Below are 24,324 nucleotides of genomic sequence, written 5' to 3'. Positions count from 1 at the left end.
TAACAAATTAAATTATGGGACTAATTTTGGTCTGGTCAAGAGTTTTTAAAATTATGGATTATATTTAGATTCTATTTTTTTATTATTTTAATTCTATAAAATGTTTTGATCTTATGGTCTTTATGAAGAATGTTATTAAAATGATACCAAACTCTTCATGTGAGACTATGCAAAAGAGACATAATGATAGTAGAACAAAATAGGAAAAGAAAAGAAAAAGTTGTTAAGCATTAGTTCCATATGGGATCATGAATCAAATCTGAAGTTTAACCCGTGTATTGATTTTATAAGCTTTTTTGAATTCGGTGGTAGGTTATAAAACTGGATTTAATTTATGTTAAATCATAAGTCTTACTTTTCATCAAGTGAGCTTAGGTATGTGAGTTTATGATACAACTAGTTAAGTCAAAATAAAAATATAAAGTAAATTTTAAGCTTTTAATATCAATGTGTTGAAATTTAAAAAAAAAATGCGTGTTCTTTCTTACCCAAAAAGTAAATTATGTTCTTTTTCCTTTGACAGTGTGAAGTTCAAAAATCTCCGATGGTTATTAGATTTGTTTGCTGAAATATTATTACTATTTCAGTGACATGTGTTTTCGTTCTTAATTGCATTACAAGGTTACTCTCCTGAACTGGACCATGCTACAGAAAAATGTTATAAAATATCCAAAGGCATTTAAGATCGGGGCTTGGCGTTACATTAAAATGTTAATCACTGAATGGCGTCACCGTCAAATTCAGAGCTTCTATACAGATTATACCAAGAATCACTGACACTAGTTAAACAAGATAATATTAGAAAGTGAGTTTTTAAGCCTAACTCAACCCCACAAAACCGGCTTGTAGGGTGAGGTTTGCACCTCACTTATATATTATAATTTGGCCTTATCTCTAGTCGATGTGGGACTTCCAACAGATAATTAAGCAAAACAGAAAAAATAAATGGCTAAGCTTGTGATGAAACCCGAAATTCCATAGTTTTCCAGATTCACGAATGAGTACAAGAGTACAGAAGAATATCAGCAACTACAATGAGCACCCGTGACAATGAAAGTGGCAGGCAAACTAAACCCACCACAAAATTGATGAGATTACAATGCCACGGGTATCATGAACTTGACAAGCAATAACACAAGTGCATACGTCAATGTGGGTAATGGTTTCACCAAGGAGCATGCAGCAGAAGCACCAGAAGAAATGCCGCTAATAGGACCATTTGCAGGAGAGAATCCTGGAAGGCCCGTTGAAGGAACCACTGAGGATATAGGCGACATAGGACCTGCTCCATCGAATAGTGGTGCTGGTGCTGGTCCAAACACCGTGTCTTTTGCAACGGTGGTAGGTGGGGCAACAAGAGGAGGAAATTCCTGTGGACCTGCAACATCATTTGAAATATGTTTATAAGACATTTCAGGGAATACAAGGTATCTTGTGCCACCAAGTTCTCTTTTGGGGGTGAGTTTCATTGGAGTATGTTAAATTAGGAACTGCAACTGGAACATCCCTGATGATCGAGGGGATAGAGCCAGATACAGACTGCTACGTTTCCTGGCATCAGTTTAGTCCGCATAAAAATGCTACACAACATCAAACCTAACTAAATTTTAGTTCTGCAAATAAAGTCTATTATAAACTCAATTTGCACGGATAGAACATTAGGAATTTCAGATATTTAAAGTTGTTATCTATTCAGAAATAAGGCATGTTTGGCCAAGTAGCTAAATAGGAGATGCAGTGCTCTTTAGTCTTCTTATAATTTGAGTTTACATTTTAACCCCAACAAGAAACCTCAAGAGGAAGGAATTCCCTTTCCTCCAACCCATCTCGGTAAATAAATCATCTAAAATAAAATCAAAACAATGCATTATGCATTTGAGCTGTGTTTATGTAACACTAACCTGGACATCGAGGCTGAAGAGAAGGGGACAACCTGCAAGACGAGAACAAAAGTTAAACAAGCTTAAACTCAAAGAATGGTACAGCAAAATACACAACGTTGAACAACGTGGTTAGAACCACATGTACACAGTGTGTAAGCATACATTGTTGCTATGGTGCCATTGACAATGCCATCATAATTGCAAGAAGTAACATTGCAACCACCACTAGTCTGCTGCACTGTAACATTCCCAAGCATAAGGTTGCTGCCTTTACATTGCATGCTGGAGCAAGAAACAGCTAGAGAAGCCGGCATACAGTACAGACTACAAAAAAAAAAGTAGCAAACCATTAAACACCAGAAACAGCACCTCCTCAAACACTACAGAGATCATTTTTTACTTCACACCCAAAAAGAGATTTTGGGTTTATGCAGTAGTGGAAAAGGAAAAAATAAATTAAGAACAGAAAACAAACAATTGCTTAGTTAGTACTTCAAGTTTGTTGGTCCACAGCTACACTGAACACAGTGCCCCGCGGTAATGGCGTAGCTCCCATTAGGGACAAGCAAGCCAAAATCAGAGGCGGATTTAGGAAAATTCGAAGCACAGGCTGCAACACGAGAGAGAGAGAGAGAGAGAGAGAGAGAGAGAGACTTAGAAATTGAACAGAAAATTATAAATTGCAGTAAAAAAAGGAAAAAGAGAAAAACAATCATTAGCTTATTACCGGGTATTGGAACAGCAAGGATATCTCCGTCGTTAATGGCAGTGCTTCCCATGGCATTGACATTCATCAAATCTGTAAGCGTGGTGAAGTACCTGGCAGCAATGGCAGCGAGTGAATCAACGGGTCGAACGACGTAAGAGAGGTAAATGGCGGGGAGAGAGTTGTCGGAGCCGTTAAAGCAGGTGCAGGGGAGAGGCACGACGAGGTTCTGTCCCACATCGAGGACGGAGGGGTCGGGAATGGAATTGGCCTCGCGCAGCTGGTCGGAGGAGACGAGGCCGCCGTAGACGGAGTCGGCGATAGAGGGTAGAGAGTCGGAGGGGCGCGTCTTGTAGTTGGTGGCGACGGACTTGCGAATGCCGTCGACGCAGGAGCAGGAGATGGGGATCTTGAGGAAGAGCTTAGAAGGGAGGATGTGGTGCTCGACGTCGGGGTAGGAGATGTCGATGGCATTCGCTGTGAGAAGCGCGATGGGGTCGATTTGGAAAAGCGAGGCCACTTCGGAGACTTTGAGGTCAGTGTAAAGGGTGTATCCCAGAAGCGCGTTGCATGAGTCGGAGTTGGAGCATGGCTCGATGGTGGATTTGCACGCGACCTGAAGAACTAACAAGAGGAACAGTGTACCCTGCAGAAGGTGCTTTGGGTTTGGCATTCTGAAAATAGAAAGAGGTTTAAGTTTTCGGGCAACAGGGTACAATGTGGGAAAGTGATTCTAGGATGTCGGAGTGTAGGAAGAGGAAGCAGTTTAGGGTTTTTGTGAGGAGTGTTCTCCCTCTCTGGGAAGTGAAGGCGCAGAGAGAAGAGTGTTGTGTTGGGGAGGGGAAAAGTATCACTTTGAAAAGCGAAAGGGAGTTTAGAGTAGAAGACAGGTGTGTTCCATAGAGCCACAAGGACACTGTTTCTCACTGGTCATACTCTCATCATAGAGATTTCAACCTTTTACTGGCTTCGCTGGACATTTTTGTCCTTCTCTCTCCAAAACCCAAAAATTCATTGAATTGTTTTTTTTTTCAATTTTTACTTACTGGAATGTCAGATTCAAAAATTTAAATGGTGATGAGATATGTTAGTGAATTATTATGGTTTTGTCCTTTGGACGGCACGACTTGTGTCGCGATGGGAGCAACGAAGGATGGGGATGTTTGGGTAATTTAGTTGTTTGAGGAGAGGGTGGTGTGGCCCGCATTCAAGTTTATATTGGTTGGTATATAGTTTGCTTTTTCAGGCGTTTGGGCAAGGAATTTTAGTTTTCTTGCTGTCTTTCTCTATGCCAATCCAAAACGATACCTTGGCTAAGTGAGAGTCCCGTCATGGAAGCAAAACTAAATTCTTTTTTAAAATAATAAAGTAAATTTGGGAAGTTCATCTACGTTTCGACGTGTTTATCGATTGCAGTCAATGTCATTATTATTTCTTTACTACTTCTTGCAGATTATCATCCATTATTTTCAGCTATTTTAGGTACGTCTGCCATTTAACCTTGCATAATGTAAAGTGAGTGGAATTTAAGGCTTAGGGGTACATCTGCTTTCATAATTATGTAATTATGATATTTTAAATATTACCGGATTGGTGAAGTCTTATGACGCATGATTTTGTAAGTGTAAAGTTGTATTATTGATAATAACTTTATTCAGACGTGGTAACGAGGTAGTTTTATCCTATTTAAAGTTGTATGTGTTACCACGTTTTTGGATGGGTTCTTTTTAGTGAAGTTATTACAGAACAAATTATTTTTTTCTGTTATAATTGAAGTTGTATGAAGTGGCGTGACTTTAATTCTATTTTCTATTTTTTTTTAAGTGAAGTTATCATATATTGTAGGGTTAAATATGTTTTTAGTCCCTAAACTATTGGTCGTTTCTGATTTTCGTCCCTCTTTCAAAATAAGGTACAATTTAGTTCTCATTCTTTTCGAAACTTTTAGTCCTCGAAAACTAACGCCGTTAAAAATGTGCTGATGTGTCTAACGGTAGACTGACACAATCTTTTTTCTTGCGTTGAACCTTTTCTCCCTCTCTCTCCCTCGTCTCTTCCTTCCATCTTCCACCCAACCTCCCCACAGGTATCACCACCCACCTTTCTCTCTGAGGTTATCTCTTTAAAAACCCAACTTTTTTATTGAGCCCATGACCAATTGGTCACCAAGGTACAGCTTTATTATTGTGCTAGGGTTCACCCTCGTCATTTGTATTACAGATCCCAAATATTTAAAATAGAAACATTTGGTCTGCCTCCAAAGTTCAAGCTAAATGTTAATTACTTTCCATGATTTCTTCCATTAAGGTGCTATAATTATGGTCTTTTATCATTACAGGATCCACAATGTCTTCACGTTTCTTTTTTTAAATTATTTGTTTGATTTGATTCTGTAATCATCTCTTACAAATCTTATCTTTCCAGTCATAATCAAAATACGGAAGTGAGAATCCTGAGTGCTTTGAATCTCTATTTATTTTTTGTTTTGTAATTCTTGGTCTATTGATGCTTTTAGCTTTATATAATCCTTCTAAACCCTATACTTAAGCATACCTGGCAATGCAGGTTGCAGAACGAACTCTCTTTTTGTGGAATAATGAGCACATTGTCAGCCTAATTGCCCAAAACAAGACTGTAGTATTACCAATCATATTCGAAGCATTGGAGAAAAATATCTAGAGTCATTGGAACCAGGCTGTTCACGGACTGACCGTGAACGATCAGAAAATGTTCATAGAAATGGATGCAGAATTATTTGAAGAATGTCAGAGACAGTATGCAGAGAGGGAGGCTAAAGCAAAGGATTTAGAAGAGATAATGCAACTTAAAAGTGCAGTTGGATAATCAGTTAGACGTTGTTAGCAATGTCTGCAGATTAAGAATGTTTAATGAAATACTTTCTTGTATTTTTTTTCACTTACAGAGAGAAATACGGATAATTTTTTCGCACAAAATAGCTTTATAAACCTCAAGATTCAAACTCTTCATCCAAATTTCTGCAGTACATGCATCTTTGCTGATCAATTTTATAATAAATTATGTACACGCACTACGTTTGATCAGGTTCTTGGGCAAGGCTTCTATCAGAGTCCAAGAGGGGACAAACACAAAGGAAAGCGCATGGAGATTATGCAGTGTTGGACAAGTTGAGCAAGTGAAGATATTGCTATCGGTTATTCCCATTTTCTCGCGCACCATCGTTTTCAACACAATCTTAGCACAACTGCAGACATTCTCAGTCCAACAAGGGAGGGCCATGGACACCCATCTCACCAAATCCTTTAACATCCCTCCAGCGTCGCTTCAGGCCGGTTTGGCAGAGGCAACGGCGTTTAGCTTCGTGGGTGACGGCAGTCTTAGAACTCGAAGGAGAGGGAAAGGGTATCCCTTTTTGCAGAGGGTGGGGAGCTTGGGTGGAAGATGGAAGGAAGAGACGAGGGAGAGAGAGGGAGAAAAGGTGAGAAAGACTGACTCAACGCAAGAAAAAAAAATTGTGTCAGTCTACCGTTAGACACATCAGCACATTTTTAACGGCGTTAGTTTTCGAGGACTAAAACCAAAGTTTCGAAAAGAATGAGGACCAAATTGTACCTTATTTTGAAAGAGGGACGAAAACAAAAAACGACCAATAGTTTAGGGACTAAAAACATATTTAACCCTATATTGTACAACTTCAAATAGGATAATTTTTTTTTCTTGGTGTTATGGCTGAAGTTATATTTACAAATACAAATGTCATTTGAATATTGTTTTTTTAATAATCGGATGGCGGTTTTTATTAAATATTTTATCATAATTTTATTTTATTTTAGTTTATAAAATTTTAATTAATTTCATTTACTATAGTTATTTATATCAATAGAATGAATAATTAGAAATTTTATTAGAATAAGACTAAATTATTTATATAATTTTGAAATAATATAAAAATATTAATAATATGGGAAAATAAATATTATAAAATGATATATTAGTATTTATATGGACAATTTCTTTTATCATGATTTTTGTTAACGTGACAACTAAAATTGTGAAACAAGTTGAAAAAAGATTTTGGAATTGTTATTATAATTTATTTTGGAGAAACCATGAAAAATCATAAAGATAAATACAAGGTTTACAAAATTGAACGTTAAATCAAGGAGTTGGTTATACACAAGAAAGATGTGTGCACCTACCGTGAAAGCGATACTCTAATTAGATGTGCAAAATTGATGTGATTTTTAAAATTTTATTTTTCTCCAAAACTAAAATAAGAAAAGAAGAGAATTATTTTTGTTTTTGGATCCAACCAAGACAATTCCTTAGTTTGTCCCTACATCCATACATCATATTGTTAAACTCCACCCTACGAGCTACCCCATAACCATTGAAATACCAACATGAATCTCACCATGAGGTTTATGAAATCATGTCAATTATCGTTATCATACAATCATATTCATCAACCATAAAAATACACATAAAGATGTTCACAACCCATAAATATTTATTTATTCAAATCAATTAAGTATAATTGATTTATAAAACTAACTCACCCAAATAAAGAATCCAAAACAAAGAAAACATATAAAAACTTAGAAACAAAACGCCCAACAATTAAGTATAACTAATTTATAGAACCAAATATTAAACATTTGAAAATATTTTGGTTTTATATGCTATAAACATGTGTCACATCAATTGAGAAAGAAATTAGATGATAAAGGGGGGTCTCTAATTTTGGTGGGATACAATGCTACTAGAAGATATAAGTTGTATGATCCAACATCTGGAACAACTTCTATCAACATGGATGTGATAGTAGATGAGGCTGAAGTTTGGCAGTGGGAAGCAACATAGCAGGGTGCATCGATCATTATTTTAGAGGATGAATTTGCAGCAATTGATCCAGATGTGTGCAGAAGAAATGACAGTGGTAGAAGGTCATCAAGAATAACCCCAACTGCCACCTTATCTGAGAGACTATGAATTGTTCTATGATGCTACTGTCGCTGCAGAAGAAGACTTTATACACTATGCTCTAACAGTAGAGGCTGAACCCATTGAGTTTGAGGAAGCCATTGTAGACAAAAAATATCAAAAGTTCATAACAGTACCTTTGAGTATGTGTGTGTTTTTCTTGTTTCTCTGTTTTTCACCTCCAATGTTTCCCAGTGCTTTCTCTCTCAGATTTGTGTGTGTGAGTGAAGAGGGTCTTCTTTCTTCTTGAAGCCCTAGGACGAGTGCTCATTTTCTCTCTTCCTTCTCTCTAAACACTAGTGTTTTTACTCTTTCTCTCTCAAGACCTAATAAGCGTATCTCATACTTACAACATTAAGTTAACAATGCAAAATATAACTAAAAATTGATTCCATTATCATCTTTATCTATGTCAAATATGATATTTGTGTTTTATTTTCATTCACTAGTAAAAAAAATTGCGTACAACGTCGAATATTTTGGGATTTTAACGGCGAATTTGCAAATGACGTCATATCATGAGACGTTGAATTTACGTCATTTAAAAAATTCGACATTAAACTTAACGTCTAATTTCAAAAAATCGACGTTAAATATAACGTCGAATTTTGTCAGTCTTCAATGTTAATCAATTTTTAGTTTTTTTTTAATTAATTGTGATCATTTTTTACAATTCTACGAAACCTGAAAAGCAAAAAAACAACAAATTTAAGTTTTTGATATTTTATAAAGCATGAACTATGAACATGTAGTGTAGTATCAACAACAAACAATAATAACCAACAACAAACAAGTTCAATCAAACAACAACAAACAAGTTCAACTAAACAACAACAAACAAGTTCAACAAAAAACAACAAACGAGTTCAACAAAGTTCTTCAAAACGAAAACGAAAATGAAAACTAACCTTCAAAAGGTGGGTTCGTCGGAATAAAGTTGTCACAGTGAGAGAAAAAACAGAATGCGCCTATGAAGGACAAAAACACAAAAATAATCGGTTAAAACAAAGAAAAATCATACCTAAAGGAATTAATTAATATATATTTGTATTAAATGAAATAAAGATTACATGTGATGCTCGTCAAACTTCGTTCGATAAAAGTTTGAGAAGAGAAGAAGGTATCGCGCGCTAAGATAAAGTAAATGAATTTTCAGTTTCCCGCTCAAATTTTTATTGAATTCACTAACCTTTTGACGTTGAATTTAAAAGTCATTCGACGTTTTATATCATTTTATGTCGAATTACAATTCTAAATGACGTTTAATAATTGCATTTATTTACAAAAATGTCACCGCTCATTTTCAAGGTTGGTTATTCAGTGGTTGGACGTTGAACGCGTGATGTTATACACTGTTTTTTATTAGTGATTCCCTTTTAGCAGTGAATATGTTTATACTCATGTCCATATTTATTTTTTCACTATCTCACATGTTAATCAAATATTTTTCTCAAAAGAAATACCACAACAAACAAAAGAAGACATTGAATAACAATTACACGTAATTGAACTTTCGTTACAAATGTAACATTTAATAGTTTTTACAAAATGTTGAAGGAAAAATACCTCAACGATTAAATAAATTCGATATATATTAAATGTTAAAAAAAAATATAAATTTTGTATAAAAAATACTTCTATAGTTAAATCGTTTGAAGAAAACCGCATGAAAAAATTATGTAATTGAAGTTGTAAGAATTTGAGTGAATTTGATAATATTGAATGAGTAAAAAAAATTGAGAAGAAAACAAATAATTATGTAACAAAATATTTTTTTTTAATGAAACGAAACAAATGAACCAAAGAGAAAAATGGAGGGTTACTAAAGAAATTAATTATGCATGTGGTAAATATGTATATATTTATTTTTATTCTTGCACCTAACTTAGAAAATAGGATATTAACCATATCCATGTATAATCAATATATAATTTTTTTTAAATAGAAATGAGTTTGACAAACTATGCAATGATAAATTTATCATACATACTCATCTCAAGAAACTAATCTGCATGTTAAAATATTCTTGAGAAAAAAAAAAAGACATAATAATTTAGATTTTGTCAAATGGAGAAAGGCCCCTCAGGCTCGGACCTCCTGCTACTCTCACCATATGCGTCAAACCTCTATATTTGAGAATGTATGACCATTAGAGTGTCAGGATAACCCTCAATATTGAGCTCCATGCATTCATACTAACACACTAGAAACCACCATTAAGAAGTTCCTCCTTGGAAGTCTCTTCCATACCTTTAAAGCCATTGATATCACTTTACATTCCATAGTACACCAATACATGAGACTACTGATCATACATTAAAGAAATAGAAACACCCATACAAGTCATCAAAAATCACCCAATAACATAATTTATTCATGACATCTTGATACTCATATTTAGGTAACAAAAATAGCTCTGAAACCCTCACCAACAGCTCCTAAAGGGTCCAAAACCTCCCAAACGACCTATAGAATGACCTAAAGAACGTCCAAAACGGACATCCAAAATCTTGAAAACTCCCCAACAAATGTTGCAGTTCAACTAAGGGGCGCCCAACGCCGCCACAGTAGCAAAACCACTTTGAATTGGACCTTAGAGACCCTACCCTCAACTTCTAAAGACCTCTAGGACTCTCTGGAACTTTAGAAAACTTAGAGAGCCCTGTTGTCCCTCAATTTGACACTCGAAAACTCACTTTTCACTCCTACAAGCTACTAAATTTCAATTTTACTCCTTTAAACTTCCAAATCAAATTTATAACCTGCATAAACCAGTCCAAATATACTTGTTAGCACTCTCTAAAACCTCATATTTTTCCCAGTTACGTTACTTCTCATTTTCACCCCTGAAAGCCTCTGAAATGGGCTAAAATCTCAACACATGAAGTCATTTACCATTTCTTATCAAATTTTACTGGTTTAAGCACTTAGAAAAGTCCTAATAAGTGTGATAACATACCTTTAACCTTCCAAAATAATGAAACACACTTACCTTAACATTTCACTACTCAACACCCTCTTTTTACACAAAAAACACTTGAAAACAATCTCTCTATAACACCCTTTTTAATTCACACGATTTTTAACCATTTAACCCTCCTAAAAAGTTTCAAATTACCTTATGACAATACCAAAACAATTATCATAACATTCCCATACCTATTTCTAAATTTCACTACCTAAAACCCCTCCTTTTAAGCTAAAAATCTAAGTAACTTGATTAATACTCTCACAACCACTTGAATTTTGTTTCAAACAATAAAATATCATTATCACACACATTTAAAACAGTATACAACAACAATCATATCATCATACCAATTACAATAACACCATATCAACAAAACACCAATTTAACATATGTCAAATTTACCTAGACATACCAATTTTTACTAAAATGTCTAAAATTTATATAATTACTAAATTTACTCTACATACACAATTAAGACAAGGTTTAACTTCCCTTACCTCAAAATAACAGCTCAACTCACAGAAGCGTCCCACTGGTCGCTTGAAACGTAAGAAATTCCTAAAGAGACCTATGAGGCACCAAAATTGAAACGGTCAGAGTTCTTAAAACTCTAAATTCACCAAGAGCAAGAAAAGAGAACCAAATGATACATGCATAACAATGTTGTGCATGATCATTGACCGAAGCAAAGAGGACAGAAAAACGAGCAGAAACTTTCTTGCTCTAAAATAGAAATTGATCGGTTGAATTTGTAGACCTTGACATCGTGCTCGTTTAGACACTTCTTGATGTCAAAGAGATGACTCAGGAGTTAGAAGTCTTAAAGAGAAGGTAAAGAACTCTATAAAAGTGATTTCTATAGACATAATACATTTTAAAACAATAAAACTCGTTTATAACAAAACTATTTATAGTAACATCGTTTAATATTAAAATAATCGAGTCTCACTATTTTTAGACTACACCACTTCTAAAAATATGGGGTTTTACATTACATGCATGTGTTATTTATTATTTTTTTTCCAATAATAAAAAAATTAAGATTATTGTCATTATTATTATTAGGAAATTAAATATAAATAATTTTTATAATTTTATTATAAATAATTTATATTTATTTTGCAGGTAATTTTATAATTAAAAAATGATTCAGTTTAAAAAATGGATAAATTTAAAAAATGATAAATTTGTTAAAAAACCTTTTATTTAAAAGGTAAATTTGAAATATATATATATATATATATATATATATATATATATATTATAATAGATTTTTAATGTATAACTCTAAAATAAGGAAATCCAATTCATATTTCTTTAGAAGCCGTTTGATAAAAAAACAACATTAGTAGAAACAATTTTCTTGAAATTATTTGCAGAAGATCTCGATAACATATTCTAAGTTAAAAAAAAAGGTTTCACTGTAAAAATATCTTGTTATTTTTATAAACTATTTAGCGTGATAATTTATAAAATAAAATATTTTTATAATTTTTATTTAAATATTTATAACTATTTTTTGACCAATTACACAACACAATTTTAAAGAATAATATCCATATATAAAAATATTTTTCAAATTCCAAACACATCTCTACCAAATATCCTTAAGCTTTTGGATTGAGCCAAACTTCACCGAAGGATTAGCCTAAATTCTTGTCCAGTTCGACACGTCACGCGAACACAAACTTAAAAATGTCACCCAACAGAATCTGAAAACAATGCAAACGGAAGGACTTTAACGTTTTCAGAGTCAAAAACGAGATTTCAAAATAAATTATGGCTAAGTAAGAACCTATAAAAACACTATTTACTTTTGTTACATATTTAACAGAAAAAACATGTTCGAGATTACTATTCATAATTTATTTTAAAAAACAGAAGTTGTTATTTATATTATGATTTTAATTAAAAATTTAACTGAATTCATTATTTCGTCTGAATAGCTACTTCACTATTTAAATATCGTAAAAGGTAAAAATTAAAAGTCAAAATACATTGATTCCTTAGAAAAAGGAAACTAAAGTGGTGTATGCCACTTTTAAAGAAGCAGTTATTGAATTAAATTTAAATGACGTGTTTTTCCATGTATACATCATTACATTTTTATTACATTAAAATACTACGATTCGAAAAATATAATTTAAATTTTGTTATTTATATAACTTTACTATTTATGTAATTATATAATTATATGATTTGATTATTTTTACGAGTAATCAATTAAAAAAATGAAAGTAATATAATTTAAAAAATGTATAATTTTATGAGAATAGTATTAAAAACATTACGCGGTGACTATTTTTCTTAAAAAAATATTTAATTATTATTTTATTAAATAACTGAATAGATTATCTTTTTATTTATTAAAGAATACAATTTTCGATTTAAAAATGATGTAAAAGGAAATTAGGGAGTAGTATATCCATTCTCTTTATATTAGTGTAAAATAGGCATTTCGTCTATGTATATTTAAAGAAAAAATGTTAATAATAATAGCTACGCATAAAGATTAATAAATAATTACCGATATTTAGATATTTATTTAATGGTAAAATATAATTAAAGTAAAATAGAAACATTAAATATATATCTTCTTCATATATTATCATAAATTTATATTTTAATTTTAAAATAAAATTAAGAATAAAATAAAAATATATACCCAAAGGAAGAATAGTTTATGTATTGTTATGGGTGTAACTTACTTCGTATCTCATAATGTTTTCAGTAAAAAACGGAAAACTGAAGAGAAACATATTCTATATGTTCCCTCCAGATCCATGAGATAGAAACTGATTTCCCCCCAAATCTTTATCGCGCAAAATTTCAATTGGCAGTAATGCGCCCCGTTTCCTTTATCCCCAATTCCCAAAACCCTATCCAATAGATCTCACCAACTCAACTCGATTCCATCCAGATGGAGTCCACCGTCATGGACTGCAGTCCTTCCTCCAGTGCCGCCCCGCCCCGCCGCAGTGGTCGCCGGAAGCTGGTTCAATCGACGCTCTTCCCTCTCAAGCCACCGGAGCCCGTTGAGAAGAAGGACAAAGAGGACGAACCCGACGAGGATTACTCTGAGGCTAAGAATAACAAGAAGAGGAAGAGGTCCAAGGCAAAAGCCACTCCTCCGATCGACGAGGATTACTCTGAGGCTGAGAATAACAAGAAGAGGACGAGGTCCAAGGCAAAAGCCACTCCTCCGAAAAAAGGTTCTTCTAAGGTAGTTCCTTATTCTCTTATTTTCTCATTTTAAAGCTTTAATTTATTTTTCTTTAAAAGCTTTACTTGTGAAATCTATAAGCTTTATCTCTCGTGCTTAATAATGTCATGGTGAAATTAAAGTGTTTCTGGATACGTTGACATGCATTGAGGGCAGAGAATCGAGGGCTTCAATTTCTGATTGTGGTTTTTGGTGTTGTTATTTTTCCTCTACAAGCAGCGTCCCACGCCAAAGAAAAAAGCAACTGCTAATGGCAGGTCAACTTCGCAGCAGGTGTTGGCTAATTCCGATCAGGTTAAGGCACCTGTGTATGATTTGTTTCTAGAGGCAAAATTGGCTGCTGAGGTTAGTGTGTTTGGTTTTGCTCTGTCTGAAATAGTTTAATCCTTCGCTCTCGTGTGCTTTAAATTGTTTGAAATTACAAAATTAGGAGAAACATGTGAATGCTCTAAATATGAAAGACACTGGCCAGAAACTTTCCTTGAATTGTTGCTTTAACTTCAGTTTCACATTTTCATTGCCAATAAACTGTAACAGTACAATCTTTGATATTTGTGTTATTTGACACTTTTGTTTAACCAGGAAGATTCGAGGATATATGCAGGACGTCAGGTACATCCATTTTTTTCATTATGGAAGGAGGGAAAAAAAGTTCATGATGTGAGTGAATCAGGAAGTAATTTACCAACAACTAAGAGTAAGCATAAAAGGACTACTTGCGGCCCTATTCACGTATTTGAAAATGTTAAGGTATGTTACTTTTGTCTGGGAGCCTGGAGTTGGTATTGCTTTGGTTTGACCTGATAAAAAGAGTGTTACATATATGTATTTATGTATCTTGTTTTGGTTTTGAATTCTCTAGCATCATATTATTGAGTTAGGTGTAAAATTTGTTCATGCAGGATGATACGTCATCAGTTGACTGGAGAAACTGGATGTTTATGGAGAATATCACCTCCATGAACTATGGTCAAGAGAGTGTAAATTCATCTGTTTTCGAGGGTTCTGTTGAATCCTTAAATTTTGATAAGCTTCACAGTTTTTTGAATCCATCAGGCATTTCAATTTCTCAGAATGCCTTATCACCATCAAACCCATCTTCACTAGCAGAGCAATCATCATCTCTGACGTGTGGAAATGCTGAACTGGTATATCATTTCTTCTTTATTTTTAGTGAATCACTTCTGTAGCTTTGTCACTAGTTACATACTCTATGCATAGCTGTAGTATGTTGGTAATCCACTAAAACTAGTTTAGAGGAGGAAAGGTACTTTCTTCTTTGTCTAAATTTGTTGTTGACTGTTGGCAAAAAATTGTTAAGGACATGAAGGTGGATGAATCTGTTACTCCAACTGTGCAAGCTGGCATTTTTAGAAAGTCTAAAGATACCGAACCACTGAATAGATTTCTTCAAGAAAGGTTAGCAGAGGCATGACACATGACTGTACATTTGTAAATTCTAAGTAATTCCTCTTGCTGCTCTTTATCTCCAGCACTAAATAAAAGCTGGAATAGTTTTTGGATAAAATATGTATAAAGTGCTTCAAAACAATATAGTAAAGATATATTTTACTAAATAAATGTTTGAAGGTTGAAAAAATTTGAGGGAAAATTCATGTATTGTATACTAGTGTATCACCTCCTGTTCATCTGATTTTATGTTGAGTAGTGAGATGAAGTATAAGGTAAATGTAAAGATGTGTATATATATATATGTGTGTGTATATATATATATATATATATATATATATATATATATATATATATATATATATATATATAATGACTGAGAATCATAAGAAATTTAATGGTTGATAGTCATGTATACAGTTGGTTATTTGTTTTGTCAAATTTGTCTAAATTTAAGCCTAATATTTCTCTATCTCTGTCAGAGCTAAAAGGCCATCTTTATTATTGAATCAAAGTAGTTGCCAGAAGCTCACATAATGAGAGTCAGAAAATTGCTTGTTCCGTATAAACCCCAAATTGCTAGAGAAGTAACTTATTTCATAAACTATATTTTTTCAATTGATGATCATGATATAAAAGGAGTCTCCCAGCTGATGTTTTTTCCCCTTATGTTGAAATAAACTCCTGACTAATGCTAAGTTATGAAAGATCCATTCTGTCAAAGTTGTTTGATTTTGATACAATGGAAAGTTTTACAATTGTCTCCCTATGTCTTTATCTTTTCCACCGGTGAGGCTATGACTGTTTTTTGGTTCCAATCAAGAGAATCTTATGTCTAGGAAGTTTCCTGTCCTAACTGATTGATTGTCTTATTTGTGATTATATTGTGGCTTAAGGCAAAATGGTTTCTGATAGGTTTGGGTATCCATTCTGATAGTCAGGGTTTCCTGATGACAGCAATTATTTCTGCACTCTTGGCTCTCTCCTAGCCTACTGTCTTGTATACTTGTGATCTTTGGGCCGTTAAGCTCTGGGATTTATCAAATGTAATTGATAAAATAATTATACTCTTGCTTTTTTTTTTTAAAAAAAAAAACTGATTTCATTTTTCAGTTCAACATGTTTAAGACATATATAGGAAGTTTATTCCTTTTAGTGAGTTTGACCTTGTATTCTGCCATCTGCATTGCAGTATGAGATCATACTACCGTAGCTGTTTAGATATAGAGGAGTCCAACTTATGGACACACAAATATAAGCCAACGAAGGCTGTTGAGGTAACTTTTAAAAATGTTAAGGTTGCATGCCTTTTCAATTTTATGATCTGAATTTCTGCACTTTTTGTTGTGAATTTAGGTATGCGGGAATGATGAATCTGTTAATTTCTTGAGTGATTGGCTACATTGTTGGCATGAAAGGCAATATAAAAGCAGGAATGATAATACTGACACTGATAAAAGCGGCATGCAAGATGTTGAAGATGAAGATGATGATTATAAATGTTCTTATAGTGACTGTGACTCAGAAGATATGAATGAGAAGGATTCCCTGCAAAATGTTCTTTTAATTACAGGACCAATTGGGGTATGCAAATCTACATCAAAACTTCTCATTTAATTTATATGGATTGTCACCTATGACCTCATTTATGCATACCCTACTGGCGACTATTATTCTGTAATACAATGGCCAGTTTCTGAAATTAATATTAAAATTTTGAAATATGAATTTAGGATAAGTACTTGGACTTATGGATTTTTCAAATAGAGCTTATTTCAAATCAAGATGCTAATGCACTACTGATTATTGAACTCAATATAGAACCATGGGAAAGTGGAGTTTAGATGATAATAAAACTGAAAGGTAATAACAACCATGAGTACATTAATCCTAAGCTATTTGATAACATGGTTGAAAAATGTTATTCTGAACAGAATAGAGACTGACAATTTTTTTATTCCTCTTACTTGTAAGCCACCAGAGCAAACTAGATGTGGCTCGTTTTATATTCTGTTCAAAATTTCAGGAATGAATAGAAGCTTGTGAATTTCTCTGTGCCTTATTGATTGCTAAGTCACAACTCTCTGCACGTACTTGTACCATTTCTACGACTAGTGTTATGTTACGGTTATTACTTACTAATGATTTTTTACCTCGCCAAGGTTAATCTGTCAATAACCAAGTCCCTATTTTGTTTTTAGTTATTGATTTTTGAACCTCTGTCTCTATTTTGCCTTTTTAGCAATTAATTTCTCCGTCTCTATTTTTGAACTTGTGTATGGTCATAATAGTTAGAAAAAAATATTAATTTTCTGAGTTCTATTAATAGTATCGTGGACTCAGGAATGTTGATCTTTATTTTTCATGGTAATTCAACACAAGTTATTTGCATAACGTCTAAAACGTTACTATCCAGCCTTCTACATGCTTCTTTCTGTGGATAACTTTATCATAGTTGCAATGCATTATCATTATTTCACTCTATCTAGAACCAGGCTCATTTCCTGCATAAACACTTCCTGTTCAAGTTGTTAGCTAAATATAAGTTTGATGTTGCAGAGTGGCAAGTCTTCAGCAGTCCATGCTTGCGCCAAAGAGCAAGGGTTTGTTATTTTAGAGGTATCTCAGTTTTGTAACACATTTAGTTAATTTATGCTTTTAAACTGATATACGTGGTGGTAATAATATTCATTGATGGATCCCATGGTCTTGTAAATAGCCACCTTAAAATTTTCTTATAAGCAATACTTAATATCATGTACAGTAACTATTTACCCAGATTTGAATTTAGCCTGATTAAACTGTCTTCTCTGAAGTTTGAATTTGAGCTTTGTCTTTCCTGCCCAATGGGAAGAATGATTGTCTCAAGATGGCAATTTTTGGTTCAAAACAATGAGAAGAAATGGTGGAAACAATTTCTTGTATTGCCAGTTGCAAGTCTAGGCTTCATATCTAGTTATTGAGAAACAGATGTGCCCGATATATTTATTCCCCTTAAAACTTCTAAATAAAGATTCATTCTCCTTGTCATATATCTGTCTTTTCAACCATGAATATGGCCAAACTTAATTACGGTTCATGTTGTCTTAACAGTTCAACTCATCACATTCTACAAATGGGACTGCTATCAGGAACTTGGAACATTCTCTTAATTCACTTGGGTTCAAAAGGTTTGCTAATTTATTCTAACAATGCTAGCTGATAACTTCCAATCTTCCGGAGCTATTCAATTTTAACTAACTGTAAATGTCTTAGAGTTGCTTTCACTTTTGTGCAATATCGTTGGATTAGTTGAGTGTTATAATTTTTAGTAGCATTTCAAATTTCTTAGAATTCGATAGCCTATTGAACATGGGAATATGGATGCCTTCCTTCAACTGTTATTGATAAACAATACTGTATGCCACGTTGCAAAAAGAAGTCTGTCATTAGTTAGGATTCAAGAGTATAGTAGTGTGATCCAGCGAGGGTCAGAGTAAAATTTTGAGGTTAAAGAAGTGAGTAGAATTGTCAAACAACTATGAACTAAGCATGGGATAGTCGTGTTGGAGTCCCTAGAGATCTGAGGTTCTAGGCTTTTGATGTGGGGACTAGATTTGTGTAAAATAACATGCTCACCGAATTATTTTCATGTAACCCAATGTAAATGATTACAATGGAGACATTTGTTTTCCAGAAGCCTAGAACATGTTCTGTAATCAATTACAACGTAAAGTTAATCTTATTAAAAAAAACCTCATGTAAGTGTTTATGAAATCTGTTTAACCCATGAACATATTTTAAAATCATCTCTTAGCCACGAAATAATTTCTTTATTTACAGAAACGACTGTATTGATTTTAAGGGTATGTGTGGACAAACCTCACGATAAAAACTTATGGGAAAGAAAAATATGTGGAGTAAAGTGAAATTGACTTTATCATCTTAAAGTTAGCTTATGTGCAAGTTAAAAATGGAAAGAAGAAGAAGCTACGAGAGTCGTTATAAATTACCTTGTGCATAAGCTAATTTTAACTTTTGAAAGTCAATTTTTTCTTTTTGTTTCTCTTGGAAGTTCCTGTGCATAAGTTTGTCCAAACAGACCCTAAAATTTCTTCCTTGATCTTAATAAAGTCTTTTCAAAATCTCCTTGTTGTAAGCTACCTCAACATAGTCTTCAAGTTTGGCGCTGTGAGAAGCCAAGACAATTCTTGAAGACTTATAGTTTTTGCTTCATTCTTCAATCACTTGTCATTCTCTGCGTTCATATACAAAAACTGGTTCTTCCCTTCAAGCTAAAACCTCTTCCTGATATTTATTGAAATTCACTATTACATGATTTGCCTTGATTCAGTTGCATTCAAGTAAAATCAAGTTATTCCATCATAGAAGCTTCTATGAACTATTTTATGATATTTGATGTGTATATATTTCAGCCAATCAGGAAGCACTGCAAGTTCACATAAGACCTCAGCTCTGGCTATGCTCAGTGGTAAAGCTGCTGATGAGGCGAATGGAGTGGATGAACTGGTAACCATATCCGATGATGAAGCCCGTAGCCATAGTGGATCAACATTAAAGATACACGGTGAAAATAATGATACTGAAAAATATAAAATCCATCGTCTAGTTCTAGTTGAGGATGTGGACATCCTTTTTGCCGAAGATCGTGGATGTATTGCTGCCATACAACAGATTGCTGAGACATCAAAGGGGCCAATTATATTGACCAGTAATAGTAAGACAACTTGGTTAGAATGATGCATTTTTACTTAAAGCAGGTTTTCTCAGATATTCATATTTATGGAGACATATTGATGTAAATTAGGTGATAATCCTGGTCTGCGACATAAGTTTGACATGCTCCATGTTCCATTCGTGTTGCCATCACCAAAGGAATTGCTTTGCCATTTGTACAGTGTATGTTTTTCAGTTTATGTTCTCAGGTAATAAAAGAAATTTGTCCAAATTTATATTAATGTTATGTGAATTACCTGTAGGTTTGTCTCACTGAAGGAGTCAACATCCATCCTCTTTTACTAGAGAAGTTTATACATTCTTGTGATGGAGATATCCGAAAAATTATTATGCATCTTCAATTCTGGTTTCAGAGTAAAACATTTAAAAAAGGTATACCTCAGCATTTGGTTCATTTCTGTGTTTCTAGACCATATTAGTTCGTTGGTGGTAGGTTGTAGCATGTACATGTTAAAGCAAAGCAAATATTTGCTATATGTATTTATTGACTTTGGAAGCTACATTCAAGGGTAAAATGGACTAGGAAAAGCAGTGAAATTAATTGAACACTATTTATTACCAAGACCGATTGATTTTGTTTGTTTAATTATTGATTGATTTGTCTCTCTAGTGTAGTCATCACGAACTTTGTTTTCAAATCATGACCATCACGTGATCATTATTTACCGCCGCCTTCTTTTCATCTTCATGTTTCTTTTGCCGTTGGGGAAGTTGCTTTTTAGTTAACATGATTTAAAATCGTTTAGGAAGCGATTATAAGAAGTGTAGAGTACTTAAGAATGTCTGGTGATGTCATCTAGTATTTCAGCACAATAATAATCTGTTTTTAATCTTGCGATTCACTCCCTGTATCTTTAACTATTTTGACATGTTGATAGATCCCTCCCCCCCCTAAAAGCTGTTTTTTGTTATTATATTTGTGCTTAGGAATTAATATTGGAATATGATGTAGTTTGAAGTTCCCATTTATCTTGCCATTGTATTGATTTACAAAACCTTATGATTTCCCCCGTTGCTGTACAGATGAAAAGGCACAAACAGGTTATGGCTCACTTCCATTTGATCTTGAGCTTGCCCATGAGATTCTTCCGAAGATAATGTCCTGGGATTTCCCCTCTGTGATTTCCGATCTAATTGAGAACAAAATAGCTAAACAAACAAATATAATGGAAGAAAACTCAAAAGGGTTTACAGAAAAGCTTCACATAAGTGAACGGCAAAAAGATTTAAAAGTGAATTATACGGAGACTGATGATATAGAGGCCATGAAGGCGGAGATGATTAATAGAAATGGATTGTTGACGGATTACTGTGAGCTTGAAATTCAACGTAGCACTATTTCTGAGTTTTCCAATTCTTCTGGTTCCCCACTTGCATCCTCTAGGCATAATGGTCGAAGGAAACTTGTAGTGATGTCCTCTGACTCTGAGGATGACAATTCAAATTGTGAATATCCTGTAGACTCCCACGATGAAGCTAATACGAGGCAACTGATGAAAGAAAATAATGGTTGTCCATCAGAATTTCAATTAAATGGAAACTACCCGGACACATCAATTGACAGACTAGTTTGTTCCTATTTGGAGCACTCAGAGGACGAAGATTCTAAATATTCAGAAATGGCTGATGGTGCATACTTGAATGAAACTTGTAAATCACTAGATGTATCATGTGTGCCAGAATCAACGTTTGTTCCTGAAACTGAAATTGAAAACGGAACAGAGACATTGTCTGGAGCCGTGTCTTCTGGTCCTGCTCTCCCTTTTGTTAGTCTTCCAGAAGTATCTGTAAATAATGAGTTGAAACTATTCAATGTCAATGTTCGTAGGCGCTTAAAAAAATTGTCACAGAATCCAGATTTGTTGGCGGATACTGAAATTCCAGATCATTCTTTTCAAGGGGTTCTGCCTGATGTTCAAGATGAACATACGGAGACACTTGTTAAAGTGATGGATGAATGCAGTCGAATGGATTTCAAACCAAAGCCAACATTGTCGCAGTCCAATCCATTAGACGAGACAGAAAAGATACAAAACGTGTGGAGAGATCTCCGTGATCGCCGAGTGGATTTAAGACAGCATTCTATCTCAGAAGAGATTGGTGCTTTTCATGTTGTTAAACTTGCTAGTGGACTGTGCAATCTAATTTCAGATGCTGACTTGTTTCCTAAATGGGTGAGTGTCTTTTTCAACTGAAAATAAAACTTTGAAGTTTTTCTTTTTGTATTTGGCACTAAACTATGATAATATATGCATATGCAGGATAGAATGGAACCTTCAATGTTCCTTTCTTACGAAGCTGCATCACATGATTATTGTGAACAAATGATGTCCACTGTGGCTGAGCATGGGTTTTGCTTTTACGCTAAGCTTATAGCAGATGAAGGATCAAAGTTGGGTTGTGCAAATTGTGCTGATATTACTTCTGAGATGTTGGCTTCCTCCACTGATATTATGGCATTGGGGAAATTATCCCGACAGGATCTCTCGAAAATGAAGGCTTTCCGTACTGGAAATGAAGTAGTGTGGAACACCCAAATAAATATGCAAAAGAGGTATTTCACCTTGCCTTTAGTAATGTTCAGTTCCTCTTGTGCAAATTTTCTCGTTATTGTTTAAAAATATTTTTTCTGCGATATCAAACCTTACTCTGGGAACCTTTAATACCAGTGAAAAGAAAAGATCTCTAATCGAGATCATCCAATCCGTTGCTCCTCCAAGAACATCCTTGGCATTAAAAGGTTATGCATTCAACGAATATCTATCTTCACTACGCCAAATTTGTAGGTCTGAAGCTTTCCGTATTTCACAAGTGGTCGAAAAGAAGAGAGGAGGAAGGTAAATGTTGAGCATTTCTGTTTAGCCTTTCGATTTGATCCAAGAACAAGGTTTCCTTGAATAGTTGCTCAACTACGTTTTCAATGCAGGGTACGGGGCGTTCACCATTACTTGAGCACAAATACCAAGTTGTCTCCAGACGAAATATCTTTGGTGACCGATGGTGATCCCTACAGAAAAATTTCTTCCCAACATACAACATAGGAGGCAATTTATAACTTCTGTATAGGTTTAATACTGCACAAAAAGCCAGCTAGAAGAGCGTTTTGACGTTTGACATAGGATAGGTTCATGCAATTTATTCTTGCCTACGATTATTTTTAGGGGCTGAGGTTGTGAATTGAACTTGAGTGACAAGAGCAGCAGGAGAGGAAGGATGGGTTAACCCATTTATGAAAATTGATTTTTCATCTTTGCAAAGCATAAATTAGTTTCTGTACGAGGGAAAAAGTGCATACGGTTAGGATGTAGTTTTGTATTAGAGATACGTATTTACATCCCATGTTTATTAATTCAGTACAAGTTTTTGTATACGAGAACTATGATTCCAAGAGAATCTTGCATTTTTGGTTTCATCATTCTTTTAGAATATTTGAAGTTAAAAGTAAAGATGTCTAATCTGTATTCAACCTTATAAGATTCAATAGTCACATATAGGAATTTAGGAAATATAAAAATGAAGAAAATAAGATAAAAAAATTAAAAATAGTATATTGAAAAGGCGCATGCTTTATGATAGAAAACACCCAAATTTTAATTCAGCTCCTATCTATCTCACACCTAAAATAATATTTTTACCTTAAAATATAAATAATTTAAAATAAATCACCTAAAAGAATAAAAATGATACACTTTTAGTAGGTCTCAAATAGGACTGGAAACTCAATAGGTGTTCACCAAATTTTTTCTATCATAATTTATATAGAAACAAGTATTCTTTGTATATAAAGTACTGCTCACTATTAAAACGAAGACATGTATGGATCAAGAATAGCCATACATATTCCTACTTTCATAATATACAACGGCCGAAACATCAACATCACGCATGGACACTCTTTTTTATATTTATTAAAGTAAATGTTAATGAAATGTTTTTCTCATTACAGATTTATAAGTTTTTTTTGGTACATTGATTTATATATTTACTTTACTTCATCAAAATATTTATGAAAAATTAAAGATACGACTTATACTTTCGTATTGGATTGTGGATTTTTCTTAGTAAAAGCGAAAATTCTAGTATTTCTTTTTCACAGACAGATCCTTGAAAAATGGTAATACTGGAGTGTTTTGGTTAGAAAGGCCATAAATACAAATTTGATAGTAACGAAATAATGATTATAAGGTCTTAAAAAGTGTTGGTGTGTGGTGATAGAGCACTATGATTCTGTTGTTTATTTTATATTTCTGTTCCATTGCTTTTGGCATAGCAAACCTGCCACTTTCCTGGCTTCACTCTGCTCAGTCTCTCCACAGAACTTTGGTGGCATAGACAGCCATAATTGCCATCACTGCTTTTTACTTTTCGTTTTCCTTTCCCTTTCCAAATCTCACCACCCACTATATCCCCAACACCATTTCGTCACTGGTTT

General features: G+C 33.8%; 2 protein-coding genes across 3 annotated transcripts; one reads left to right on the top strand and one right to left on the bottom strand.

Moving 5' to 3' along the window:
• Window positions 1–955: 955 nt before the first annotated feature.
• On the bottom strand, window positions 956–3,524 carry LOC124823839 (lysM domain-containing GPI-anchored protein 1-like). The gene is made up of 5 exons (XM_047296147.2): window positions 2,611–3,524; window positions 2,376–2,493; window positions 2,046–2,207; window positions 1,902–1,933; window positions 956–1,378 (listed from the first exon to the last, which is right to left on the bottom strand). The coding sequence occupies exons 1-5, from the start codon at window positions 3,260–3,262 to the stop codon at window positions 1,095–1,097; spliced, it is 1,248 nt and encodes a 415-aa protein (XP_047152103.1). The 5' UTR covers window positions 3,263–3,524; the 3' UTR covers window positions 956–1,094.
• A 9,741-nt stretch (window positions 3,525–13,265) lies between these two features.
• Window positions 13,266–23,302, top strand: LOC124823840 (uncharacterized). 2 transcript variants are annotated; one of them, XM_047296150.2, is made up of 16 exons: window positions 13,266–13,745; window positions 13,965–14,090; window positions 14,328–14,495; window positions 14,648–14,893; window positions 15,067–15,164; window positions 16,348–16,432; window positions 16,512–16,739; window positions 17,715–17,774; window positions 18,249–18,325; window positions 19,571–19,872; window positions 19,963–20,054; window positions 20,135–20,264; window positions 20,916–22,066; window positions 22,154–22,446; window positions 22,562–22,729; window positions 22,819–23,302. In XM_047296150.2, exons 1-16 carry the CDS (start codon window positions 13,443–13,445, stop codon window positions 22,931–22,933), a joined length of 3,642 nt encoding a protein of 1,213 aa, XP_047152106.1. In that variant the 5' UTR covers window positions 13,266–13,442; the 3' UTR covers window positions 22,934–23,302. The 2 variants fall into 2 exon arrangements, with proteins under 2 accessions (XP_047152106.1, XP_047152104.1); XM_047296148.2 differs by having other exon boundaries at window positions 13,962–14,090.
• The last annotated feature ends 1,022 nt before the right edge of the window (window positions 23,303–24,324 follow it).

The sequence above is a fragment of the Vigna umbellata genome, chromosome 2 (assembly GCF_029865625.1).
Source record: "Vigna umbellata cultivar VRB3 chromosome 2, Vumbellata_1.0, whole genome shotgun sequence".
Taxonomy (NCBI): Eukaryota; Viridiplantae; Streptophyta; class Magnoliopsida; order Fabales; family Fabaceae; genus Vigna; species Vigna umbellata.
The sequence above is the reverse complement of the archived record's forward strand: the minus strand, read 5'-3'. Positions and strand labels throughout refer to the sequence as shown.